The sequence below is a fragment of the Conger conger genome, chromosome 1 (genome assembly GCF_963514075.1).
Source record: "Conger conger chromosome 1, fConCon1.1, whole genome shotgun sequence".
Classification (NCBI taxonomy): Eukaryota; Metazoa; Chordata; class Actinopteri; order Anguilliformes; family Congridae; genus Conger; species Conger conger.
This window is the reverse complement of record NC_083760.1, coordinates 1,509,695-1,536,417: the sequence shown is the minus strand read 5'-3', so window position 1 is coordinate 1,536,417 and position 26,723 is coordinate 1,509,695. Positions and strand designations below refer to the sequence as shown.

The 26,723-nt window shown below is 44.7% G+C and overlaps 1 protein-coding gene across 2 annotated transcripts in view; it reads left to right on the top strand.

Moving 5' to 3' along the window:
• The window catches only part of epb41l4b (erythrocyte membrane protein band 4.1 like 4B), a 60,824-nt gene that overhangs the window by 11,713 nt on the left and 22,388 nt on the right, over positions 1-26,723 (top strand). For both annotated transcript variants that reach the window (XM_061262080.1, XM_061262087.1), the window contains exons 2-12: positions 6,272-6,376; positions 10,196-10,238; positions 11,809-11,891; positions 12,585-12,625; positions 15,047-15,099; positions 15,719-15,839; positions 19,722-19,809; positions 20,913-21,001; positions 22,891-22,960; positions 23,883-24,052; positions 24,916-25,025. In XM_061262080.1, coding sequence (XP_061118064.1) covers positions 6,272-6,376; positions 10,196-10,238; positions 11,809-11,891; positions 12,585-12,625; positions 15,047-15,099; positions 15,719-15,839; positions 19,722-19,809; positions 20,913-21,001; positions 22,891-22,960; positions 23,883-24,052; positions 24,916-25,025 — 973 coding nt within the window. The remainder of the gene's footprint in view (positions 1-6,271; positions 6,377-10,195; positions 10,239-11,808; positions 11,892-12,584; positions 12,626-15,046; positions 15,100-15,718; positions 15,840-19,721; positions 19,810-20,912; positions 21,002-22,890; positions 22,961-23,882; positions 24,053-24,915; positions 25,026-26,723) is intronic.

Below are 26,723 nucleotides of genomic sequence, written 5' to 3'. Positions count from 1 at the left end.
CGTTTACGTTGAGGCAGAGTGGTTGTGCGTTTACGTTGAGGCAGAGCGGTTGTGCGTTTACGTTGAGGCAGAGTGGTTGTGCGTTTAGGTTGAGGCAGAGCGGTTGTCCGTTTACGTTGAGGCAGAGCGGTTGTGCGTTTACGTTGAGGCAGAGTGGTTGTGCGTTTACGTTGAGGCAGAGTGGTTGTGCGTTTACGTTGAGGCAGAGTGGTTGTGCGTTTACGTTGAGGCAGAGTGGTTGTGCGTTTACGTTGAGGCAGAGTGGTTGTGCGTTTACGTTGAGGCAGAGTGGTTGTGCGTTTACGTTGAGGCAGAGTGGTTGTGCGTTTACGTTGAGGCAGAGTGGTTGTGCGTTTACGTTGAGGCAGAGCGGTTGTGCGTTTACGTTGAGGCAGAGCGGTTGTGCGGTTACGTTGAGGCAGAGTGGTTGTGCGGTTACGTTGAGGCAGAGTGGTTGTGCGTTTACGTTGAGGCAGAGTGGTTCTGTGTTTACGCTCAGGCAGGAATGCCCTGGTCACCTCCCCGCTGGAAGGAGCCCCAGCTTCACTCTGATTGGACGTGAGCGGTCTGACTCCGTCTCGGGTGCGTGGACAGGGCTTTTCCTGCCCGGCGGATGGCCTGATCGCTCCCCGTGCGACCTGAACAGTGTGATTCATATTAAACCCTGCTGTGACAGCGCTGTGGATGACCGTGTAGCGTGATCAGCACTAACACGCCTCCGGGATGCGGCCTGATGACACGGAGGGAGAGGACTCGGTGAAGCCTGTGACCGTCAGCCCCGATGAGAGCCTGGTCAGGCTCACGCTGCCGCTCTGCGTTCACAAACCCTTTCTGAAGGGAAAGTGAGTTCATGTCGAGCCGTTTCAGAGACGGGAATTCTCAGCCCATCCGAAGCCTTGCGCGACGTCTGTGGAATTGTGCATTCTGAGCCGATCCACTCCAAGGCCGATCCATCTGTTGATTGCCGTTCGTTAAGTCGCGAGATTTAATATCGCTGCCGCCAATTAAAATGTATGAGTTTATCATAACGATTTTGGGGAAAAACATAATTTTTGAAACTTCATGAATATTATGATTTCATGTTTTATTTATATCTCGTTTAGAACTAATCAGTAAGAAATAAAATGTTCTGAATTCCTTACACATTGCTTCAAGCACAGAAGCAAATGGGTGGAACCTGTGGCATTAATTCTTATTACGAACTTGTTTAATGGAGCTACAGTAGTATACTGTTTAACAAACATTGCTAAACTAAGTAAAGAAATGTAAATCATGTAATTCCCATGTGTCTATAGACTGTGTAATCTTATTAGACTGCTGCTCACTGGATGTTTTTAATTTATAATTTCATTTAATGGCATTTGGCAGACGCTCTTATACAGTTGATCTGACTAAGCAGGAGACAATCCTCCCCTGGAGAAATGCTGGGTTAAGGGCCTTGCTCAAGGGCCCAGCGGCTGTGCCGATCTTATTGTGGCTAGACCCGGGGATCAGAGCACTGACCTTGCGTTTCCCAGTCTGGCACTCATTCCACGGTCAAAGTCACTTAGATCACATTTCTTCCCGATTCTGACATTTGCTCTGAACAACAGCTGAACCTCTTCTCCATGCTTTTATGCATTTAGTTGCTGCCACATGATTGGCTGATGAAATATTTGCATTAACATGGTGTACAGGTCTACCTAATACATTTCTCACTGAGGGTACATTTCTACTGTGGTGTACTTATTACACGGACTGTCAATTTTTTAAACAATTTTAACTGCAGGGTGAAATGGGTTCCTACAAGAATCAGAAGTTTCAGACACTGCATTCACTATATGACCTGCAGCTGTGTGAGTTTGGCTGGGGTGTAGCCCCTGTGTGATTGTGGCTAGGGTGTAGCCCTTGTGTGATTATGGCTGGGGTGTAGCCCCTGTGTGATTGTGGCTGGGGTGTAGCCCCTGTGTGAGTTTGGCTGGGGTGTAACCCCTGTGTGATTGTGGCTGGGGTATAACCCCTGTGTGATTGTGGCTGGGGTATAACCCCTGTGTGATTGTGGCTGGGGTGTAGCCCCTGTGTGATTGTGGCTGGGGTGTAACCCCTGTGTGATTGTGGCTGGTGTAGCCCCTGTGTGATTGTGGCTGGGGTGTAGCCCCTGTATGATTGTGGCTGGGGTGTAGCCCCTGTGTGAGTTTGGCTGGGGTGTAGCCCCTGTGTGAGTTTGGCTGGGGTGTAACCCCTGTGTGATTGTGGCTGGTGTAGCCCCTGTGTGATTGTGGCTGGGGTGTAGCCCCTGTGTGAGTTTGGCTGGGGTGTAACCCCTGTGTGATTGTGGCTGGGGTGTAGCCCCTGTGTGAGTTTGGCTGGGGTGTAGCCCCTGTGTGATTGGCTGGTGTAGCCCCTGTGTGATTGGCTGGTGTAGCCCCTGTGTGATTGTGGCTGGTGTAGCCCCTGTGTGATTGGCTGGTGTAGCCCCTGTGTGATTGGCTGGTGTAGCCCCTGTGATTTTGGCTGACGTACCGCCTGATTTTGAGCCAGGAGAAACCCATGCTATTTTTGACCACCAAGGTCAAAGGTCACATCTGTTGCTTTTTCCTTGAAGGATCCTGCTTAAGGGCTACAGTTTCATTCTCACACCTGACTCACACATATAACAACACATATCTCTGTAGAAGGACAAAGACACATCTCTATACAAGGACAAAGACACATCTCTATACAAGGACAAAGACACATCTCTATACAAGGACAAAGACACATCTCTATACAAGGGCAAAGACACATCTCTATACAAGGGCAAAGACACATCTCTATACAAGGACAAAGACACATCTCTATACAAGGACAAAGACACATCTCTATACAAGGGCAAAGACACATCTCTATACAAGGACAAAGACACATCTCTATACAAGGACAAAGACACATCTCTATACAAGGACAAACCCACAGTGTCTCTACGGAGGGACAAACCCACAGTGTTTGTCACAGGAGGACAAACCCACAGTATCTGCAGAAGGACACTTCTGGATTCTTGGACTGGTATCAGAGATCCAGACTGACAGGGACAGATGAAGTCAGAGCCGATGAGGATAGCGACCCATACGGCCGGCGGTGGGGTGTGATGGGGTGTGACGGCCGCGCTCGTTTCCCTGCGGTCTGTGTTAGCATGTGCGCGGTGCTCTGTCTGCCGTGCACACTAATGTTGCGCATTAAAGCGCTTCAGCACGTTGAGCAGTGACTCCGCGTCATGGCAACAGGCTCCAGACCCCGAGCTCGGAGGCCGGCCGCTGATCACGTCGGCACGCGGGCTGCCCTACATACCCCCTCGCTGGTTATTTTTATTCTAGCCTATATATCTCTCTGGTGCTACTTGTGCTTCACCCTGGGCCGTCAGTGGCTCAGGACAAAAGCTGGGTGCTTTTCTGCACTCCCCGACTGCAACTGAGGGGTGCTTTTGTCAATGTAATTACGTTTGCTTTATGCTTTACCCTATAAAAATGAGGTGTTCTTGTGTGATTGTGTGTGAGCGAGAGTGAGAGAGTGAGAGAGTGAGAGAGTGAGAGAGTGAGAGAGTGAGAGAGTGAGAGAGTGAGAGAGTGAGAGAGTGATGGCCATTTGGATCAGAACCTGCATAAACCATTCGAGCCAAATGGAGCTCAATAAAAACTATCTGAGAATCTGAGGTTAAGTGGACATGCACAGTTTGATTTCAAATGTAACTTTGTACAGTCCTGGGGTGTAGCCAAGAACTGATCCAAACATCATATACTGTGTCATCATGGGGATATTCATAAGAATCTGGTACATTTGATTGTGCCCAGTTCTTACTGAAGATACCTGAGTATTCTGGCATCACAGAACAGAGTAAAGCACCAAGAAATGCAGGGGGTCCAAGTGTCAGAACTCTGGGGGACACTGCACTTACACTGGTCCCACTGCACTTACACTGGTCTCACTGCACTTACACTGGTCTCACTGCACTTACACTGGTCTCACTGCTCACACTGCACGTACACTGCACTTACACTGGTCCCACTGCACTTACACTGGTCTCACTGCACTTACACTGGTCTCACTGCACTTACACTGGTCTCACTGCTCACACTGCACGTACACTGCACGTACACTGGTCCCACTGCACTTACACTGCGCTCACACTGCTGCCTTGAACGTGACAGGTTTTGAGATATTATAGAAAAAAAAAGAATTATTAATAAATAGAAACTAAGCAAATTAGAAACTTGCAAAATACTCCTGAAAGAGAAGCGTGTGTTGCAGATGTTTCTTCATCTTCTGCTAATTATTCCCAGAGTGTTCATCTCAGCAAGCTCGCTCTCATAAACTTAGCATGCGCAATGTCTCGATTTCCCCCATATTTACAACTGCAGATGGACCATTGAATCGTGTACATTTATTTCCATTAAACCTGGGGGTTTCTGGGCCATATTAGATTTGTAATCAAACAATTCACGTGTGCAGATTCTCAGCTTTTGTTTAATGTGCCCTTTGGTTTCACCTTGTAGAAGCCCCTCCCCCCTTTTAGGGCACCATAATGTTTGGGACATATAAATGTTTTGAAAGTTGTCATGCTGTGTACTTTATCTCACATCATTTGCATACAGGGACTGCTTGGAGTCGTGACCCTGAGACAGCCCCAGGTGCCTCCAGCCCTCTTCAGCTCCTGCTGGCTCCTGGGGCCAGTTCTCTTTCAGTGTAGTTCCTCTTCAGTATATGAAACGCATGTTCATTTGAAATTCAGTTCAAAATTATTATTTTATTTATTGACTTTTTTTAAATTTTTTACCCTGGTTTCTTGTTGAATGCTTTCTGTTGAATCTTTTATTCTTTGCTCTGTAGAATGTCCTTGGGTTTGAGAGAGGCACAAATAAAACGTATTATAGTATTGCTAACAGTTGATTTTGGTAAGCCCAAGGTTTGCGTTTCTTTTTTTTCTTATTTCTTAGTTCCCAGCCTCATAATAGCTTTCTTGACTTTCACTGAGGCATCTCTTGTCCTTATTTTGACAAAGGCCAATAACAGATTCCAACGGCAATCCAAAGCCTAGAATAATGCAGACTAAAAACACACCTTTTCAAACTGTAACTTAGTCCTCCCTCCTGATTTCCCCCTTTTCTGCCCCCTTCTTGTCTAACCTAAAACAAAATTGCACTTATGATGACTATATGTTTAGAACAACACTTCATGTGTATTTTACTAGCTTTGGATGTGATGCTTTAACTTGTGGAAGAACCTATGCACTTGTAAATCGCTTTGGATTAAAAGTGTCTGCTAAATGACAAAAATGTAAAAATGTAATGTGAAATGTAGAATCAAGGTACTCCTATGCCTACACCAAGCAAGCAAGCAAGCAATTCAATTCAATTCAATTCAGTTTTATTTATATAGCGCTATTGTACAGAAGTAGCGGAAGATCTATCACCAGACCTGAACCCCTAAAATGGCAAGCACGTGAGGTTAAAAAACTCCCCACCGGGGAGAGAAACCCTCAGATAGTGCTGAGAGAAAAAACTCACCTGAACAGCCCCGCCTAACCAGAAAGACCTGCGAAACCCTTCGTCCCAAACATTCTGGTGCTCTGTGTTGGGGACTGTGTATAAAAAGTGCTTTAATTTCCAGCATTTTTGAAACCAAAATGTATAAAAATACCCTTTAATAAAAGGTGAGAATCTGCATTTTAACCACATGTGAATTGTTTATAATATACACTGTGAGCACTTTATAAGGTATTTATTAGACTTCTACTGCGGTAGCCTATCCACTAAGAGTTATGATGTTCAGGGATGCTCTTCTGCATACTACTGTTGTAATGTGTGGTTATTGGCGTTACTGTCACCTTCCTGTCAGCTTTGACCAGTCTGGCCATTCTCCTCTGACCTCTCTCATTAACAAGGTGTCTGCAGAACTGCTGCTCACTGGATGCTCACTTTGTTTTTTGTTTTTTTGCACCATTCTTTGCAAACTCTAGAGACTAGTGTGTGTGACAATCTGTCTGCACCTGTGTCATAATTGTCCCTAACCTATACCTATACCCTACCTGTACCTGTGTTCTACCTGTACCTGTACCTGTACCTGTACCTGTACCTGTACCTGTACCTGTACCTGTACCTTACCTGTACCTGTGTTCTACCTGTACCTTACCTGTACCTTACCTGTACCTGTACTGTACCAGTACCTTACCTGTACCTGTACTGTACCAGTACCTTACCTGTACCTGTACTGTACCAGTACCTTACCTGTACCTGTATTGTACCTGTGTGTGTTACAGAAGAAGGCGAAAGGCCAGGATCTGTTTGACCAGATCATGTTCCACCTGGACCTCGGGGAAGCAGACTACTTCGGTCTGCAGTACATGGATCCGGAGCAGGTCTCTGTGAGTACCATCGTCACGTTATCTGCACATTATTCAAAAACAGCCTGTTAGTCATTTTATCTCATGTCATAATTGTTTCAACTGTTGTTGAAAGTACATTTACGAGACGTCATTGTAAAAATCAAAATGGTCTTTTAGTCCACAATACAGTTCCAGCCAATTCCCATGTCCCAGGGTCTGGGAGGTTCTGATGGAGTGGATGTCCCAGGGTCTGGGAGGTTCTGATGGAGTGGTTACAGGAGGTCCATGCTGGTTAGTGCTTAGTGCAGAGTACAGTGTTCTTAGAACAGAGAACACGCAGCAAGTCACCTCATGAGAATTTTAGCATCATGGAAAGAAGTGTCCTGTTTGGAGAATCTGCTCTGGTTGATTTTTAAAGCTCTGGAGAACATCAGTGTTAGGTCTGGGATCTCTGGATAATGATGGAATATGAGTGGAATCATCATAATTGCTACTTGTCAGGACTAAAAGGCAACTAAAAAGTTGCTTTGTGTCCACAGACTGGCAACTGTTTTGTCAAACCTGCTTGGATCTGAATGAGCTTGTTGAGACAATTACTGATTACATTAAGTTCTGTACAGACAATATAACGCCTACGGGAAATATCAAATCATATTCAAACAATAGGCCTTGGATGGCAGATGAACTTCAGCATGCGTTAGTGGGGAAAACACTGCGTTTAGGGAAGGGGACAGAAGGAGTGAAGAAACATGGAGGAAAAAATAAAGATTAAAAAAATTATAAAGCTGGAGGGTCCTACTTAAGAGCTATATAACTCCTTGATAAGCACTACATAGCACATTCATAAGCACTACATAAGCATTCATAAGCTCTTAAGTAAATGACATCAGCATGTGACATTACCGTGACATACCATGTGTAGTGACACTAGATCCTTATGTCGGCTATTGACATAAGCATTTCTGGATGCTTATGTAGTGCCTGTGAATGTGCTATGTAGTGCTTATGCCGGAGTTATATAGCTCTTATGTAGGAGCCTTCAACTAAAGTGTTACCTTTCATGGTGATGATCTAACACCGACTTGGCAAGGAATACAGACATGGTTGGTGAGTGTGTGTATGAATAGGTGCATCAATTGTACAGCGCTTTGGATAAAGGCGCTATACAAATGCCAACAACTTACCATTTACCACTTGCCCCATTAAGTATAGGACAGAAATTCAGCTTGGCTGGATTGTTTAATGACCCTTCATCTACCTCACCTTCCATCTCCAAGGATTTCATTTTCAAGAGGACTGAACAAACGCACTTAAAACCCCAAAACAACCAAATTATTCCTACTTAAAGGCTCCAGTACTCTGAATGGCCTGTGCAAACATTTATTTCCCAAGGGGCCCTGATAAGGGACAACTTGGGAAAGAAAGATGTTTTTACAAACCAAACCCAAACCCTGAACCTAACCCTGACCCTGAACCTAAGCCAAATGTGGCTGTGCATCTCGATGAGCAAAAGACACTCGCACTCTCTCTCACACACACACACACACACACACACACACACTCTCACACTCTCACACTCTCACACTCTCACACACACACACACACACACACACACACACACACACACACACACACACACACACACACACACGCGCGTGCGCTCACGCACACACACACGCTCACACACACGCACACACACACACACATACACACATTCACACAGTGGCATTATTGACTTTTCCTCTGCAGAGGGAACCTCTGCCTCACGCTCACAAAACCTCAAGGACACGACTGTCAGCGACGGCATAATACAGTAATAATCTCTGCCTTCCTCACTGACTGCACCAAGCCTCCGAACCCAGCCTCCGAACCCAGCCTCCGAACCCAGCCTCCGAACCCAGCCTCCGAACCCAGCCTCCGAACCCAGCCTCCGAACCCAGCCTCCGAACCCAGCCTCCGAACCAAGCCTCCTCTTCCTCCATTATCAGCCCAGGCCTTCCACAGGGCTGCATCCATTCTCCTCTCATATTCAACATCTACACCAATAACTCCACATCCATTCTCTGCGCATATTCAACATCTACACCAATGACTCCACATCCATTCTCCACTCATATTCAACATCTACACCAATAACTCCACATCCATTCTCTCATATTCAGCATCTACACCAATAACTCCACATCCATTCTCCACTCATATTCAACATCTACACCAATAACTCCACATCCATTCTCTCATATTCAACATCTACACCAATAACTCTACATCTATTCTCCACTCATATTCAACATCTACACCAATAACTCCACATCCATTCTCCACTCATATTCAACATCTACACCAATAACTCCACATCCATTCTCTCATATTCAGCATCTACACCAATGACGCCACATCCATTCTCTCATATTCAGCATCTACACCAATGACTCCACATCCATTCTCTCATATTCAGCATCTACATCAATGACTCCACATCCATTCTCCACTCATATTCAGCATCTACACCAGTGACTTCAGCTCTCCCTCACCGATTTGTCGCCTTGCCAGATTTGCGGATGACAGGGCTATTATGGGAGCGGTGTAACTCCCACATTGAGGACCATTACAGGGATACGGGCTGCAGATTTTGAGAATGGAGCGGATCGAATTGTTTAATCTTAAACAAGCAAGAAAACAAGAGATGATAATAGGCTGCAGAAGTGGCTTGGCAGTGGTTTATATTAAGCAGTGCCCCCCCCCCCCACCGGCCCCCCTGCGCGTGCTGATCCCTGTTCCAACCAGACTGCAATCCCAGAATTTTAATAAGTTCTTAATGTTTCTTAATTAGGTGCTTTTCCTGTTAAGGGGGATTATTTACCCTCTGTAGCCACATTAGATCAGAAATAGCTGTGCATGGCGTGAAGAATAAGATTAATGTACATATTGTGCGTATTGTGCTATATTGCAAGCGATTACATGAAAAAGAGGTAAATCATTTCTAACTGATGAAATTAAAGACTATGGTGAATCAATAGGATATGTAATATAAGTTTGCACATCTTTTCCCCACTCCAATTGATTCACGGAAGGAATTAATTTTCCAGTTCATGCGTCAAGGAACGTGTCATCATCAGTGAAAGATTTGTCTTGTGTAGCCATGTAGTGAAGAATGTCAAAAAGAAACTGAGGGAGCTTACTGGCAAATATTGGATTTACAAGATGGCCGAAGATTAATGATAACGTTGAGGTGCTTCTGGCAGAGATTCTAGTGCGCTAATGCTAATGCTAACACTGCGCCGTCTTCCGCCCCTGCTGACATCCCTGACTCACAGGAAGCCGTAGTACAGATGGCACAGTGACAACAACATGACACAAGCTCATCTGTACCTCTGTTCTGCTGATGGCTCGGGGACCGGTCCCTTTCCAATGAGGTCATCAGCCGGAGACCATGATATCACCGTGACGATACGCAGCCGAGCTATGTAGCATATCCCAGCAGTCATGTGAAGGATCATGGGGCAGATCTCTATTATGGGATCTTTTATATGATCTCTTACAGACAGGATCTCATGCATGGAGTGGCTGTGAGATTAACAGGGCTGGGCTTGTATTGCACACTTGGGCGATGACATATTGGCGTGTAAACTGACTTCTCTTGTCTGGCCAATAAGAAATGGAGTTTTCTCATACAGATAAAATATAGCAGACGTGTATAGACGTGTATGGTATAACGTGACGCATATAGAAGTAATTACTGATCGTAAATGAGTGCAGTGAGGAAAAGTACTTACTATTTATGTCCTAAATTAATCCCCATATCTCTCTCTCTCTCCTCTCTCTCCCTCTCCCTCTCCCTGTCAATTATTGCTTCAGCACTGGCTGGATGGCACCAAACCAATCAAAAAACAAATAAAGAGTAAGTACATTGTCACTTTTCTGCTGACACCCATCCTGATAAACTGTCCTGATTAACTCAAACCTTAACAGATAAGCTCAAACTTTAACTGATAAACTCACTCCTTAACTGACAAAAGTACATCTTGTGCTGATGAATTTAAATCCTGACTAATAAATTCACATGAGTATGATACTCGCATACAGACAGAGAAGTAGAAGTAGGTAAAGCAGTGCTTGTTTATTTCAGCTGTGTGTGTTAGCGGCTGAACATGCGCAGAGATATCTGTGATCGAGTGCGGCCGCTTCGAAGCTCTGCCCATTGCTTAATCTGCCACCTCACGAAGTCATAACATTTAAGTCGCAGTTTGTGAAGATGCTGTGACGACTACCTTTACAAACCACTAACAGTTGAAATGCCTCAACCCTCACCTGTCCTAACCAAACTGAAAATGAAGAATGCATATGTAAACGACGATACGCGGGCAATAAGCCAGTGAAGAGAATGCCAGGGTACAGTGTAGTGCCCTCATATGCTTTAGTCCAAAGCAATTGTGTTAATTAGAGATGTCAATGTTGGTCATCCCTTTAAGTTTGGTTAAGTATGTAAATGTTGTTTTTCTTATAATCAGTTGGAGGGTGTTGAGTTGGATTCTGTGAGCAGAAATGGCTGCAGTATCTGGTGCCGCTGAAGCTTATCAGTGATGCAATGCTGAGGGGTAGTTATCAGAGGTGGGATGGTTCTGGGAGCAGAGGTCGCTGAGAGAGGTGAGGCGTGAGCACCTACACTGGGTGGGACTGAAACCTGGAAGATCCCCGTGAGCAGAGGCACGGCCGCATCTGAACAGGGAAAACTGCGCCACCTGGTGGGCATACAGTCAAGCCCTTTTTTTCATGTGTAAATCTTTGTCACTGCAAACACACAGTGGTGGAATATGTGCACAGAATGCAAAATGTTCTTCCACAGTTGGTTAGAGTCAGGACGAGGCCCTGGTCTTGAAGTGAAGGTACTGTTGTCGTGAACAGCATTAGACATCCTGGGGAGCAGATTTACTTTAGGACTAAATAAGATGTGTTTGAGTGTTGATCTGGTGTGTTCTGTTTGACTGTGTTGATCAGGTGTGGTGTTTTAGTTTGTGTTGATCAGATGTGGTGTTTTAGTCTGTGTTGATCAGATGTGGTGTTTTAGTCTGTGTTGATCAGGTGTGGTATTTTAGCCTGTGTTGATCTGGGGTGTTTTAACCTGTGTTGATCAGGTGTGCTGTTTTAGCCTGTGTTGATCAGGTGTGGTGTTTTAGCCTGTGTTGATCTGGGGTGTTTTAGCCTGTGTTGATCAGGTGTGCTGTTTTAGCCTGTGTTGATCAGGTGTGCTGTTTTAGCCTGTGTTGATCTGGGGTGTTTTAACCTGTGTTGATCAGGTGTGCTGTTTTAGCCTGTGTTGATGGGTGGATGTTTGTGTTTTAGCCTGTGCTGATGGGTGGATGTTTGTGTTTTAGCCTGTGCTGATGGGTGGATGTTTGTGTTTTAGCCTGTGCTGATGGGTGGATGTTTGTGTTTTAGCCTGTGCTGATGGGTGGATGTTTGTGTTTCAGACGGCCCTCCTTACACGCTGTACTTCAGAGTGAAGTTTTACTCTTCAGAGCCCAATAACCTCCACGAGGAGCTCACCAGGTACCTCTCGTCCCGTGACTATACTTAATACACGTACCACTCACCACATTAAACAAATATGTACACATTCAGTACAGTAAATGTGTGCATTCAGTGGTATGTCTTCATTAACACAGTCTCCGCGGCGTGACATATTTCTGCAAATCTTAATTCACGGTAAATATTTATTTGCTAAATCCAACAGTTTGAAAAACAGAGGTGGCATGTGCAGAAGTTTAGGCGCCCTTCCAGTCGATCCATTGATGCCTCGATACGGTCTCAGGCCTCGATGTCTCGTCGACTAATTAAAAACGATCGAGTCTTCCAAAAAGCAGGGAAAGGTTATCGGAAGACATCTCAATGCTTCCGGCTAAGGGGAGCTGTGGAAGTCCAGGAGCGGCCTGGACGGGCGGGAGAAAAGGATGTGTGATAGAGCGGCTCGTAGACGGGTCTGCTGACTGAGCAGGCCTGCTGCGTCTGACCACCGTGCCACCGCTTGCTGCCGCGAGGAGGAAGCCCTTTCTGCTGAAACGGCAGCTCGTGTGTACACACTGTACTTTGTGATGTTAGAATTGAGTTATTACGTTAATCAGATCCGATGCTTGGGATTATGTGCAATCCTCATAAATGATTAATCATAAATAATCACGTCGTCATGCGTTACTGATCGTCATTATTGCACTCTGGTTGTAAGTTACTCTGGTTGTCTTTCAGGTACCTGTTTGTACTGCAGCTGAGACAGGACATTCTCTCTGGAAAGTGAGTAATGAAGACGTATATACATCTGTGTGTGTGTGTGTGTATATACAGTGGGGCAAAAAAGTATTTAGTCAGCCACCAATTGTGCAAGTTCTCCCACTTAAAAAGATGAGAGAGGCCTGTAATTTTCATCATAGGTACACTTCAACTATGAGAGACAGAATGGGGGGAAAAAATCCAGGAAATCACATTGTAGGATTTTTAATGAATTAATTGGTAAATTCCTCGGTAAAATAAGTATTTGGTCACCTACAAACAAGCAAGATTTCTGGCTCTCACAGACCTGTAACTTCTTCTTGAAGAGGCTCCTCTGTCCTCCACTCGTTACCTGTATTAATGGCACCTGTTTGAACTCGTTATCAGTATAAAAGACACCTGTCCACAACCTCAAACAGTCACACTCCAAACTCCACTATGTCCAAGACCAAAGAGCTGTCAAAGGACACCAGAAACAAAATAGACCTGCACCAGGCTGGGAAGCCTGAATCTGCAATAGGTAAGCAGCTTGGTGTGAAGAAATCAACTGTGGGAGCAAGTATTAGAAAATGGAAGACATACAAGACCACTGATAATCTCCCTCGATCTGGGGCTCCACGCAAGATCTCACCCCGTGGGGTCAAAATGATCACAAGAACGGTGACCAAATATCCCAGAACCACACGGGGGGACCTAGTGAATGACCTGCAGAGAGCTGGGACCAAAGTAACAAAGGCTACCATCAGTAACACACTACGCCGCCAGGGACTCAAATCCTGCAGTGCCAGACGTGTCCCTCTGCTTAAGCCAGTACATGTCCAGGCCCGTCTGAAGTTTGCTAGAGAGCATTTGGATGATCCAGAAGAGGATTGGGAGAATGTCATATGGTCAGATGAAACCAAAATAGAACTTTTTGGTAAAAACTCAACTTGTCGTGTTTGGAGGAGAAAGAATGCTGAGTTGCATCCAAAGAACACCATACCTACTGTGAAGCATGGGGGTGGAAACATCATGCTTTTGCTTTGGTGTTTTTCTGCAAAGGGACCAGGACGACTGATCCGTGTAAAGGAAAGAATGAATGGGGCCATGTATCGTGAGATTTTGAGTGAAAACCTCCTTCCATCAGCAAGGGCATTGAAGATGAAACGTGGCTGGGTCTTTCAGCATGACAATGATCCCAAACACACCGCCCGGGCAACGAAGGAGTGGCTTCGTAAGAAGCATTTCAAGGTCCTGGAGTGGCCTAGCCAGTCTCCAGATCTCAACCCCATAGAAAATCTTTGGAGGGAGTTGAAAGTCCGTGTTGCCCAGCGACAGCCCCAAAACATCACTGCTCTAGAGGAGATCTGCATGGAGGAATGGGCCAAAATACCAGCAACAGTGTGTGAAAACCTTGAGAAGACTTACAGAAAACATTTGACCTCTGTCATTGCCAACAAAGGGTATATAACAAAGTATTGAGATGAACTTTTGTTATTGACCAAATACTTATTTTCCACCATAATTTGCAAATAAATTCTTTAAAAATCAGACAATGTGATTGTCTGGATTTTTTTTTTCTCATTTTGTCTCTCATAGTTGAGGTATACCTATGATGAAAATGACAGGCCTCTCATCTTTTTAAGTGGGAGAACTTGCACAATTGGTGGCTGACTAAATACTTTTTTGCCCCACTGTATATCTGTACAGTACTGATTTCCTCTATTATTATCTGTCTTACTGAATTGTTTCAGATCTTCAGACAAAATGTAATATTAGACTAAGGGAATATGAGTCATCACAACACCATTGAAAATGTTTTCATTTTCAATTTATTTCATGAAGAACCCATATGAAAACGTAATTTCCCCTGAAATTAATAAGTGGTTACACCACCTTTAGCAGTAATAGCAGCAATCAAGCGCTTCCTGTTATTAGATATGAGTCTTTCACATCACTGTGGAGGAATTTTAGTTTACTCTCCTTCGCAGAACTACTTCAGACAAATAGCTTTGCCTCGATGTAGCCTGTAAAAACACAGGTTATGTAACTACTTTCCTCACAAGGAATGCTAGCTTTTTATTTATAAGTAGATTTTCATTCCTTGCAATGTTCAAGTATCATAACAAATTGATTTTGCCAATAGATTGCATAGACTATTACATTTGATATTATCTGCCAGTCGATACATTTAATAATACCAGTGAAGATGCGTTTGTCAGCCTTTTGGCCATGAAATCTCAGGTCTTTTACTCTGAAATCCCATCCTTTGCAAAGAAAAAGAGAGACCATTTTAAAAAGGTTTTTAGGGCACTTGTTCCCTTGTGGTATGGTCTGAAAGACATGAAGAGGCTGCTTCTAAATTTATGGTTGTAGGATGACTTACAAAGCCCATGATATCCCCACAATGCATCAGTGCTGTAATTGTTTTTGTCACATCAATGTCAACCTTTCATTTTCTTCCAGGTTAAAATGCCCGTATGATGTTTCTGTTGAATTGGGTGCCTATTGCCTACAAAGTAAGTGTCCTTGTCTATTGTAAGTGGTTGTTGAGTGGTTAAGCTGTCTATTTGTATTAATTGATTGAAAAAAATTAGGATGGAAAGTCTGATTGTGTATGTTACGTGTATTCTAATAACATTAGCATGTTATTAGATGTACAGGATGTGCACATTAACATGTTATTATTTGCGATATCATAAGCATGCTACTGCCATGAGATATGTTTTCACTTTGGGGCTAGTTAGAATATTGTCCCTGAATACCATAACATTCAAAATTAGGTTCCAACCCTACCTGTATCAGAAATATTTTTGGTTTGGCCGCTCACAGCCTAGTGGCTAAGGTGCTTGACTGGGACCAGGAAGTTTGCTGGTTCGAGCCCCGGTGTAGCCACAATGTTATCAGTGCTGGTCCCTTGAGCAAGGCCCCAGATTAACCCCACAATGCCCCAGGGGGATTGCCCCTTGCGTTGGGTAACGTGTCAGATAGTGGTGTGAAGGGGAATGGAAAGCGGGAGCAGGAGGTGTGTGAACGTTGCGCTCTCTCCTCTGTGGGGTCAGATAGTGGTGTGAAGGGGAATGGAAAGCGGGAGCAGCAGGTGTGTGAACGTTGCGCTCTCTCCTCTGTGGGGTGCAGGTGAGCTGGGAGACTGTGACCCCTCAGACCACTCCCCCGAGCTGGTGTCTGAGTTCCGCTTCACCCCCAAACAGACCGAGGCCATGGAGGCGGCCATCTTCCAGAAGTGGGTGGAGTGCAGGTAGGACCATCTTACCTTCAGTCAGTGAGCAGACGCTTTTAATCCAAAGAGACTTACACATGCATGAGCTCCTCAACAAGTGAAGAGCATCAAATGCATGAAAAACACTCTCTGGCCCCAGAGCTGTGCTCGGTCGTGTTGTTGCTCACAATAACTACTGCTGCTGCCGTGAGGACTCTTACTGTGACCGTGATCCCGCCACGGCCAGGCCAAACACTGATCCCGTATGACCACCAAACACTGATCCCATATTACTGTACCAAACACTGATCCTGTATTACTGTACCAAACACTGATCCCATATGACCACCAAACACTGATCCCATATGACCACCAAACACTGATCCCATATGACCACCAAACACTGATCCTATATTACTGTACCAAACACTGATCCCATATGACCACCAAACACTGATCCTATATTACTGTACCAAACACTGATCCCATATGACCACCAAACACTGATCCTATATTACTGTACCAAACACTGATCCCATATGACCACCAAACACTGATCCTATATTACTGTACCAAACACTGATCCCATATGACCACCAAACACTGATCCTATATTACTGTACCAAACACTGATCCCATATGACCACCAAACACTGATCCTATATTACGGTACCAAACACTGATCCCATATGACCACCAAACACTGATCCCATATGACCACCAAACACTGATCCTGTATGACCACCAAACACTGATCCTATATTACTGTACCAAACACTGATCCCATATGACCACCAAACACTGATCCTATATTACTGTACCAAACACTGATCCTATATTACTGTACCAAACACTGATCCCATATGACCACCAAACACTGATCCCATATGACCACCAAACACTGATCCCATATGACCACCAAACACTGATCCCATATTACTGTACCAAACACTGATCCTATATTACTGTACCAAACTCTGATCCTATATGACCACCAAACACTGATCCCATATGACCACCAAACACTGATCCCATATGACCACCAAACACTGATCCTATATTACTGTACCAAACACTGATCCTATATTACTGTACCAAACTCTGATCCTATATGACCACCAAACACTGATCCTATATTACTGTACCAAACACTGATCCCATATGACCACCAAACACTGATCCTATATTACTGTACCAAACACTGATCCTATATTACTGTACCAAACACTGATCCCATATGACCACCAAACACTGATCCTATATTACTCTACCAAACACTGATCCTATATGACCACCAAACACTGATCCTATATTACTGTACCAAACACTGATCCCATATGACCACCAAACACTGATCCTATATTACTGTACCAAACACTGATCCCATATGACCACCAAACACTGATCCTATATTACTGTACCAAACACTGATCCCATATGACCACCAAACACTGATCCTATATTACTGTACCAAACTCTGATCCTATATGACCACCAAACACTGATCCCATATGACCACCAAACACTGATCCCATATGACCACCAAACACTGATCCTATATTACTGTACCAAACACTGATCCTATATTACTGTACCAAACTCTGATCCTATATGACCACCAAACACTGATCCTATATTACTGTACCAAACACTGATCCCATATGACCACCAAACACTGATCCTATATTACTGTACCAAACACTGATCCTATATTACTGTACCAAACACTGATCCCATATGACCACCAAACACTGATCCTATATTACTCTACCAAACACTGATCCTATATGACCACCAAACACTGATCCTATATTACTGTACCAAACACTGATCCCATATGACCACCAAACACTGATCCTATATTACTGTACCAAACACTGATCCCATATGACCACCAAACACTGATCCTATATTACTGTACCAAACACTGATCCCATATGACCACCAAACACTGATCCTATATTACTGTACCAAACACTGATCCCATATGACCACCAAACACTGATCCTATATGCCTGTACCAAACTCTGATCCTATATGCCTGTACCAAACACTGATCCTATATTACTGTACCAAACACTGATGCTATATGACTACCAAACACTGATCCTGTATTACTGTACCAAACACTGATCCTATATGACCACCAAACACTCATCCTATATTACTGTACCAAACACTGATCCTATATGCCTGTACCAAACTCTGATCCTATATGCCTGTACCAAACACTGATCCTATATTACTGTACCAAACACTGATCCTATATGCCTGTACCAAACACTGATCCTATATTACTGTACCAAACACTGATCCTATATGACTACCAAACACTGATCCTGTATTACTGTACCAAACACGGATGTAATATATTGTATCCCAGTCTTGCAGTGTAGTGCGCTGTGCTGTAGAGGATGTTATGGTTCTGTGGGGGGCTGTCATGGGTTTATGCGTTTCTTTAATTATCCTCAGATTGCTGATTGCTGTTGTTTTGTTGTTTTGTAGTCCGTGTTTGAAATCCTGCAGCTTGTCCTTAGTTCAGTAATGTTTCAGTGTGTTCTTGTTTAATGAACTACAGTGGTGAAATTGTGTGCTATTTTCGGTGAAATGCTGATTATTTAGTGAGGCTGCAGGCTCCAGGCTAAAGGGAGGTAGATCAGCTCCATTTGCTGTACAATTAAACATGCGGTGGTACAGCAGTTTGGTGCTCCCATTTTAAGCACACCGTAGGAATCTTTCGCAAATTTATGTCCTTAGAATAGAATTCTTAGACAATAGAATTTTAGACTGTTTTAAGGGCACACGTTGGGCAATGAAAGTTCTAACACAACACAGTTTACAAGGTTTTGCAGAGGGAATTTTCACTTCAGTTTCTGAAATTGATGAAGCTCTGCACACACTCTGTTACACGTGTTCCTCTGGAGATAGGTACCTGCAGGTAATGCAGGTGTGTCTCTGGAGATGCCCTTCTCTTTATCGTCAAAAATACTTGTCAAAAGATTCTTGATTTTGTGGCACACACCAGCGTTGGTAGTTTTGCGTCAGTGTAGAATCGCTGCATTTCAGCAAACGGCATTCTGAAGACATTCCTAATTCTCACCATCCAGGATTAAACGAAACAGCGACTCATTCTGAGGGATAATCCCATAAATCCTCAGCAGTTTGGATTCAATCCCAGAGGATTTCCCATGATTCCCCTAAATGCCTGAGGATAGCCTGGGCCAGGCTAGAGCGATTTGTAGGAGGATTTGTAACTCAACACCTATTTAACCGGAGTGTGTGTTTGTGTGTGAGTCTGTGTGTTTATCAGTGTGTGTGGGTATCAGGGTTCAGTGAGGTTTGTGTTGAGATGTGTGGTGTTTTGCTTCAGGTTGTGTGGGTCTTTTTAGGGGTGTGTGTACATGTGTGTGTGTGTTCGGGGGAGTGTGTATATGTGTGTGTATGTGTGTGTGTAGGTAGGTGTGTGTGTCTATGTGTTGGGAGTGTGTGTGTGTGTGTGTGTGTGTGTGTGTGTGTGTAGGTGGGGGTGTGTGTGTTGGGTGTGTGTGTGTGTTGGTAGGTGGGGGTGTGTGTTGGGGTCTGTGCGTGTGCATGCGCATGCGTGTGTGTGTTGGTAGGTGGGGGTGTGTTGGGTGTGTGTGTGTGTCTTGGGGTCTGTGTGTGTGTGCGTGCGTGTGCGTGTGTGTGTTGGGTGTGTGTGTGTTGGGGTCTGTGTGTGTGCGTGCGTGCGTGTGTGTGTTGGGGTCTGCGTGTGCGTGTGGTGTGCGTGTGCGTGTGTTGGTAGGTGGGGGTATGTGTTGGGGGGTGTGGGTGTGTGTGTGTGTGTGCGCGTGTGCGTGCGCGTGCGCGTGCGTGTGTGTGTTGGGACATCATCATGTTGATCGTGTGTGTGTGTGTGTGTGTGTGTGTGTTGTGTATCAGGGGGAGGACTCCCGCTCAGGCTGAGGTCAGTTTTCTGAACAAGTGCAAGTGGCTGGAGATGTACGGAGTGGACATGCACTTTGTGAAGGTGGGTCACCTGCTGTCATATGGTCTCAATTTATATAAAATCACAAGCTGTGCCATTTATTTAAATGATGTAATCTGTGATATCATTTACTCTGTGATGATATGTTATATAATCCAAGTAATCCCAATATGTTTTACACATATTTTTCATGAAGCTGTCATTCTATACTTAGTCAGTAAGCACACTGATTAATTTCGGGGCCTTTCAATATATATTGATGTTGTTATAAATACTGTAGTCGGGTATTCTGTATAGCCCAGCCTGCCAGCAAACTCTGAATGAACCCTATCCTGCACTCAGTGCATTCGGCTTTAGTGCTTACAGGATACAGCTGTGGTGCAGTGTACCGCAGTAGCACCATGTTGGTGGGGTATGGCTGTTCTGCTTATGGGGTATAGCACCATGTTGGTGGGGTATGGCTGTTCTGCTTATGGGGTATAGCACCATGTTGGTGGGGTATGGCTGTTCTCCTTATGGGGTATAGCACCATGTTGGTGGGGTGTGGCTGTTCTGCTTATGGGGTATAGCACCATGTTGGTGGGGTGTGGCTGTTCTGCTTATGGGGTATAGCACCATGTTGGTGGGGTATGGCTGTTCTGCTTATGGGGTATAGCACCATGTTGGTGGGGTATGGCTGTTCTGCTTATGGGGTATAGCACCATGTTGGTGGGGTATGGCTGTTCTGCTTATGGGGTATAGCACCATGTTGGTGGGGTGTGGCTGTTCTGCTTATGGGGTATAGCACCATGTTGGTGGGGTATGGCTGTTCTGCTTATGGGGTATAGCACCATGTTGGTGGGGTATGGTTGTGGGGCAGGGCTGTAGTGTTTATGGGGTATAGCACCATGTTGGTGGGGTATGGTTGTGGGGCAGGGCTGTAGTGTTTATGGGGTATAGCACCATGTTGGTGGGGTATGGTTGTCATGCTTATGGGTAGACTTTCTGCAGCTCCCTACGTTGTGTCTTTCTGTTTAAAAGCTAACTGCCCCTTCCTCTCATTAACTGCCCCTTCCTCTCATTAACTGCCTCTTCCTCATTAACTGCCCCCTTCTCTCATTAACTGCCCCTTCCTCTCATTAACTGCCCCCTCCTCTCTTGCGCAGGGCAGAGACGGTTGTGAGTACGCCTTGGGCCTCACCCCGACTGGAATCCTGGTGTTTGAAGGCTCTAATAAAATTGGACTCTTCTTCTGGTAATTACTGGGAGGAGGAGGAGGAACATGGTTAGATGAGGATCCAGCCCAAGTACCAAATGTACACTGTCTCCATAACATCCGGAATAATCTCCATAACACCCAGATTCCAAATGTACACTGTCTCCGTAACATCCGGAATAATCTCCATAACACCCAGATTCCCAATGTTCACTGTCTCCATAACATCCAGCATAATCTCCATAACACCAAGTTTCCAAATGTACACTGTCTCCATTACATCCGGAATAATAACACCCAGATTCCAAATACATATCCTCTCCATAACATCCAGCATAATCTCCATAACACCCAGATCTCCAATGTTCACTGTCTCCATAACATCCAGCATAGTCTCCATAACACCCAGATTCCCAATGTCCACTGTCTCCATAACATCCAGCATAATCTCCATAACACCCAGATTCCAAATGTATATCATCACCATAACATCCAGCATAATCTCAATAACACCCCGTTTCCAAATGCACCACCTCTTCATAACATCAGAGTTCCAAATGCACGTCTTCTGTGTAACATTCATAATCCTCTTAACCTCCAGGTTCTGAGTGCACCTCATCTCAATAACACCCAGGTTCCATCCACTCTAAAACCTGGCTTTCTTGTTGAATGAAGCTCAGCTCCATGAGTATATGAATCATGTCCAATGCATTATGCCAAATTATTAATCAAACTGAAGAGAACCGTTATTGATTCCATCATTGACCTGTAGCCTTCAGTCCCTTATTGACCTGTAGCCTTCGAGGCCCTTATAGGCCTGTAGCCTTCAGGCCCTTATAGACCTGTAGCCTTCGAGTCCTTTACAGACCTGTAGCCTTCGAGGCCTTTACAGACCTGTAGCCTTCGAGGCCCTTATAGACCTGTGGCCTTCAGGCCCTTATAGACCTGTAGCCTTCAGGCTCTTATAGGCCTGTAGCCTTCGAGGCCCTTATAGACCTGTAGCCTTCAGGCCCTTATAGACCCGTCGCGTTCGAGGCCCTTATAGACCTGTAGCCTTCAGGCCCTTATAGACCTGTAGCCTTCGAGGCCCTTATAGACCTGTAGCCTTCGAGGCCCTTATAGACCCGTAGCCTTCAGGCCCTTATAGACCTGTAGCCTTCAGTCCCTTATAGACCTGTAGCCTTCAGTCCCTTATAGACCTGTAGCCTTCGAGGCCCTTATAGACCTGTAGCCTTCAGGCCCTTATAGACCTGTAGCCTTCAGGCCCTTACAGACCTGTAGCCTTCAGGCCCTTATAGACCTGTAGCCTTCGAGGCCCTTTTAGACCTGTAGCCTTCAGGCCCTTATAGACCTGTAGCCTTCAGGCCCTTATAGACCTGTAGCCTTTGAGGCCCTTACAGACCTGTAGCCTTCAGGCCCTTATAGACCTGTAGCCTTCAGGCCCTTATAGACCTGTAGCCTTCGAGGCCCTTATAGACCTGTAGCCTTCGAGGCCCTTATAGGCCTGTAGCCTTCGAGGCCCTTATAGACCTGTAGCCTTCAGGCCCTTATAGACCTGTAGCCTTCAGGCCCTTATAGACCTGTAGCCTTCAGGCCCTTATAGACCTGTAGCCTTCAGTCCCTTATAGACCTGTAGCCTTCAGGCCCTTATAGACCTGTAGCCTTCGAGGCCCTTATAGACCTGTAGCCTTCGAGGCCCTTATAGGCCTGTAGCCTTCGAGGCCCTTACAGACCTGTAGCCTTCGAGGCCCTTATAGACCTGTAGCCATCAGGCCCTTATATACCTGTAGCCTTAAAGTTATCTGTTACATAAAATCTTAAAGGGCTTTAGCGTGTGAAAAGTGCAGTTGGACATGAGGCATCCAGTGGTAAGAGCTGTTAATGTACTTCATAATTCTGAAGAATCTTGTTGTATGTCATTCTTAAAGGCCGAAAATCACGAGGATGGACTTCAAAAAAAGCAGACTCACTCTGGTTGTTGTGGAGGATGATGATCAGGTAAGTGCTGAGTGAGTCCTTTATATTGCACCCCAAATAATCTAATCCAATAAGAGCCCGGTGCATGCAAGCATAATGAGTGAGCGTCGGATTGGCTTCTGAAGCAGATTACTTTCTCTGTTTTTCCGCTGATCCTGCTGGCATGTGAGCTTAAAGCCGAGAATGACTATGACCAGATCCACTGACTGCTATCCATCTTACCGTTCGGAGTTAATAGTAACAGAATTTTTTGGTTATTTGTGTGTCTCGTTATTACTGCAGTTGTGTTCGTGAGGATGGTTTTAATGCTGCTCTTGTTTGTCTACTTAAACTGTTTATTGTTGTTCCAACATAAGTGTATATTAGTCTTTACTGTTGTGTTGTATGAAAATTGTTTTATAATTTTACAGACCTAATCCTTTGTCAGGTGAATCTACAAGGCCCAAGTCCTTATCTTTGTTGTATTTTTAGCTCTTGAAACTGTACTTCCCTCTAGGGTCTTTCAATGTCCCTGGTTATGGGTATGCACCAGTATCTGCTGAATGCCTGGAACGTAGTGTAATGTAGTATAATGTAACATAACATAGTGGAATGTAATGTAATGGAACGTAGCGTAACATAACGTAACGTAGTGGAACGTAGTGTAACTTAACGTAGCGTAGTGCAACGTAACATAGCGTAGTGTAACGTAACATAACGTAGTGGAACATAACGTAGTGGAACGTTACGTAGCGTAGTGTAACGTAACATAATGTAGTGTAACATAACATAACGTAACAGTAGAATGTAACGTAACATAGTGGAATGTAACGTAACATAGTGGAACGTAGCGTAGTGTAAAGGAATGTAACATAACAACGTAGTGTAACATAACGTAGCGTAGTTTAACGTAACATAGCGTAGTGTAACGTAACGTATCGTAACGGAACATGATGTCGTGCAGGGCCGGGAGCAGGAGCACACATTTGTTTTTCGGCTGGACAGCGCGAGGACCTGCAAGCACGTGTGGAAGAGTGCGGTGGAGAGCCACGCCTTCTTCCGCCTCCGCCAGCCCGCGCAGGGCAAGCCCCGCCGCAACGACATCATCAACCTGGGGTCGCGCTTCCGCTACAGGTGAGTCATACCTGACTCTGTGCAACCTCTGAGAGGAGCCTCACATTATACCTGACTCTGTGCAACCTCTGAGAGGAGCCTCACATACCTGACTCTGTACAACCTCTGAGAGGAGCCTCACATTATACCTGACTCTGTACAACCTCTGAGCGGAGCCTCACATTATACCTGACTCTGTACAACCTCGGAGTGGAGCCTCACATTATACCTGACTCTGTACAACGTCTGAGAGGAGCCTCACATTATATCTGACTCTGTACAACCTCTGAGAGGAGCCTCACATTATACCTGACTCTGTACAACCTCTGAGAGGAGCCTCACATTATACCTGACTCTGTACAACCTCTGATTGATGGTGATGGTGATGATATTGATGATGATGATATTGATGATGATGATATTGATGATGATGATGTTGATGATGGTGATGGTGATGATGATATTGATGATGTTGGTGATGATGATGATGATGATGGTGATGTTGATGTTGATGTTGATGGTGATGTTGGTGGTGATGGTGATGGTGTTAATGATGATGATGAAGATGTTGACAGTGATGATGGTGATGATGATGGTGATGGTGATGGTGATGGTGATGGTGATGGTGATGGTGATGGTGATGATGATGATGGTGACGGTGATGATGGTGATGGTGATGTTGGTGGTGTTGGTGGTGATGGTGATGATGATGATGAAGATGTTGACGGTGATGATGGTGATGGTGATGATGATATTGATGATGATATTGATGATGGTGATGATGATGGTGATGATATTGATATTGATATTGATGATGATGGTGTTGATGGTGACGGTGATGATGGTGATGGTGATGGTGATGGTGATGATGTTGTTCTTCGCAGTGGGAGGACAGAGTATCAGGCGACACATGTGAGCCGGCAGCGCAGGGCCAGCTCGTTTGAGCGCCGGCCGAGTAAGCGCTACCCGTCCAGGAGGCACTCTCTGGGGAAAGGTGAGGAACACTATATATATATATATATATATATATAACACACTCACACACACACTATAACACACTCACACACACACACATACTATAACACACAGAGAGACACTCTCTGGGGAAAGGTGAGGAACACTATATATATATATATATATATATATATATATAACACACACACACTATAACACACAGAGAGACACTCTCTGGGGAAAGGTGAGGAACACTATATATATATATATATATATATATATAACACACACACACACACACACTATAACACACTCTCTCTCACACACACACACACACACACACACACACACACACACACACTATAACACACAGAGAGACACTCTCTGGGGAAAGGTGAGGAACACTATATATATATATATAACACACACACACACTATAACACTCACACACACACACACACACACACACACACACACACACACACACACACTATAACACACAGAGAGACACTCTCTGGGGAAAGGTGAGGAACACTATATATATATATATATAACACACACACACACTATGACACACACACACACACACACACACACTATAACACTCACACACACACACACACACACACACTATAACACACTCACACACACACACACACACACACACACACACACACTATAACACACAGAGAGACACTCTCTGGGGAAAGGTGAGGAACACTATATATATATATATATAACACACACACACACTATAACACACACACACACACACACACACACACACACACTATAACACTCACACACACACACTATAACACACAGAGAGACACTCTCTGGGGAAAGGTGAGGAACACTATATATATATATATAACACACACACACACTATAACACTCACACACACACACACACACACACACACACACACACACACACACACTATAACACACAGAGAGACACTCTCTGGGGAAAGGTGAGGAACACTATATATATATATATATAACACACACACACACTATGACACACACACACACACACACACACACTATAACACTCACACACACACACACACACACACACTATAACACACTCACACACACACACACACACACACACACACACACTATAACACACAGAGAGACACTCTCTGGGGAAAGGTGAGGAACACTATATATATATATATATAACACACACACACACTATAACACACACACACACACACACACACACACACACACTATAACACTCACACACACACACTATAACACGCTCACACACACACACACACACTATAACACACTCACACACACACTATAACACACAGAGAGACACTCTCTGGGGAAAGGTGAGGAACACTATATATATATATATATATATATATATATATATATATATATATAACACACACTCACACACTCACACACACACACTATAGCACACAGAGAGACACTCTCTGGGGAAAGGTGAGGAACACACTCACTATAACACACTATAACACACACAGAGACACTCTCTGGGGAAAGGTGAGGAACACACACTATAACACACACTATAACACAGAGAGAGACACTCTCTGGGGAAAGGTGAAGAACACACTCGCGCACACGCACACACTGTAACACACACTCACACTCTCACACACACACACACTCACACACACACTCACACACACACACACACACACTATAACACACACACACACACACTGTAACACACAGAGAGACATTCTCTGGGGAA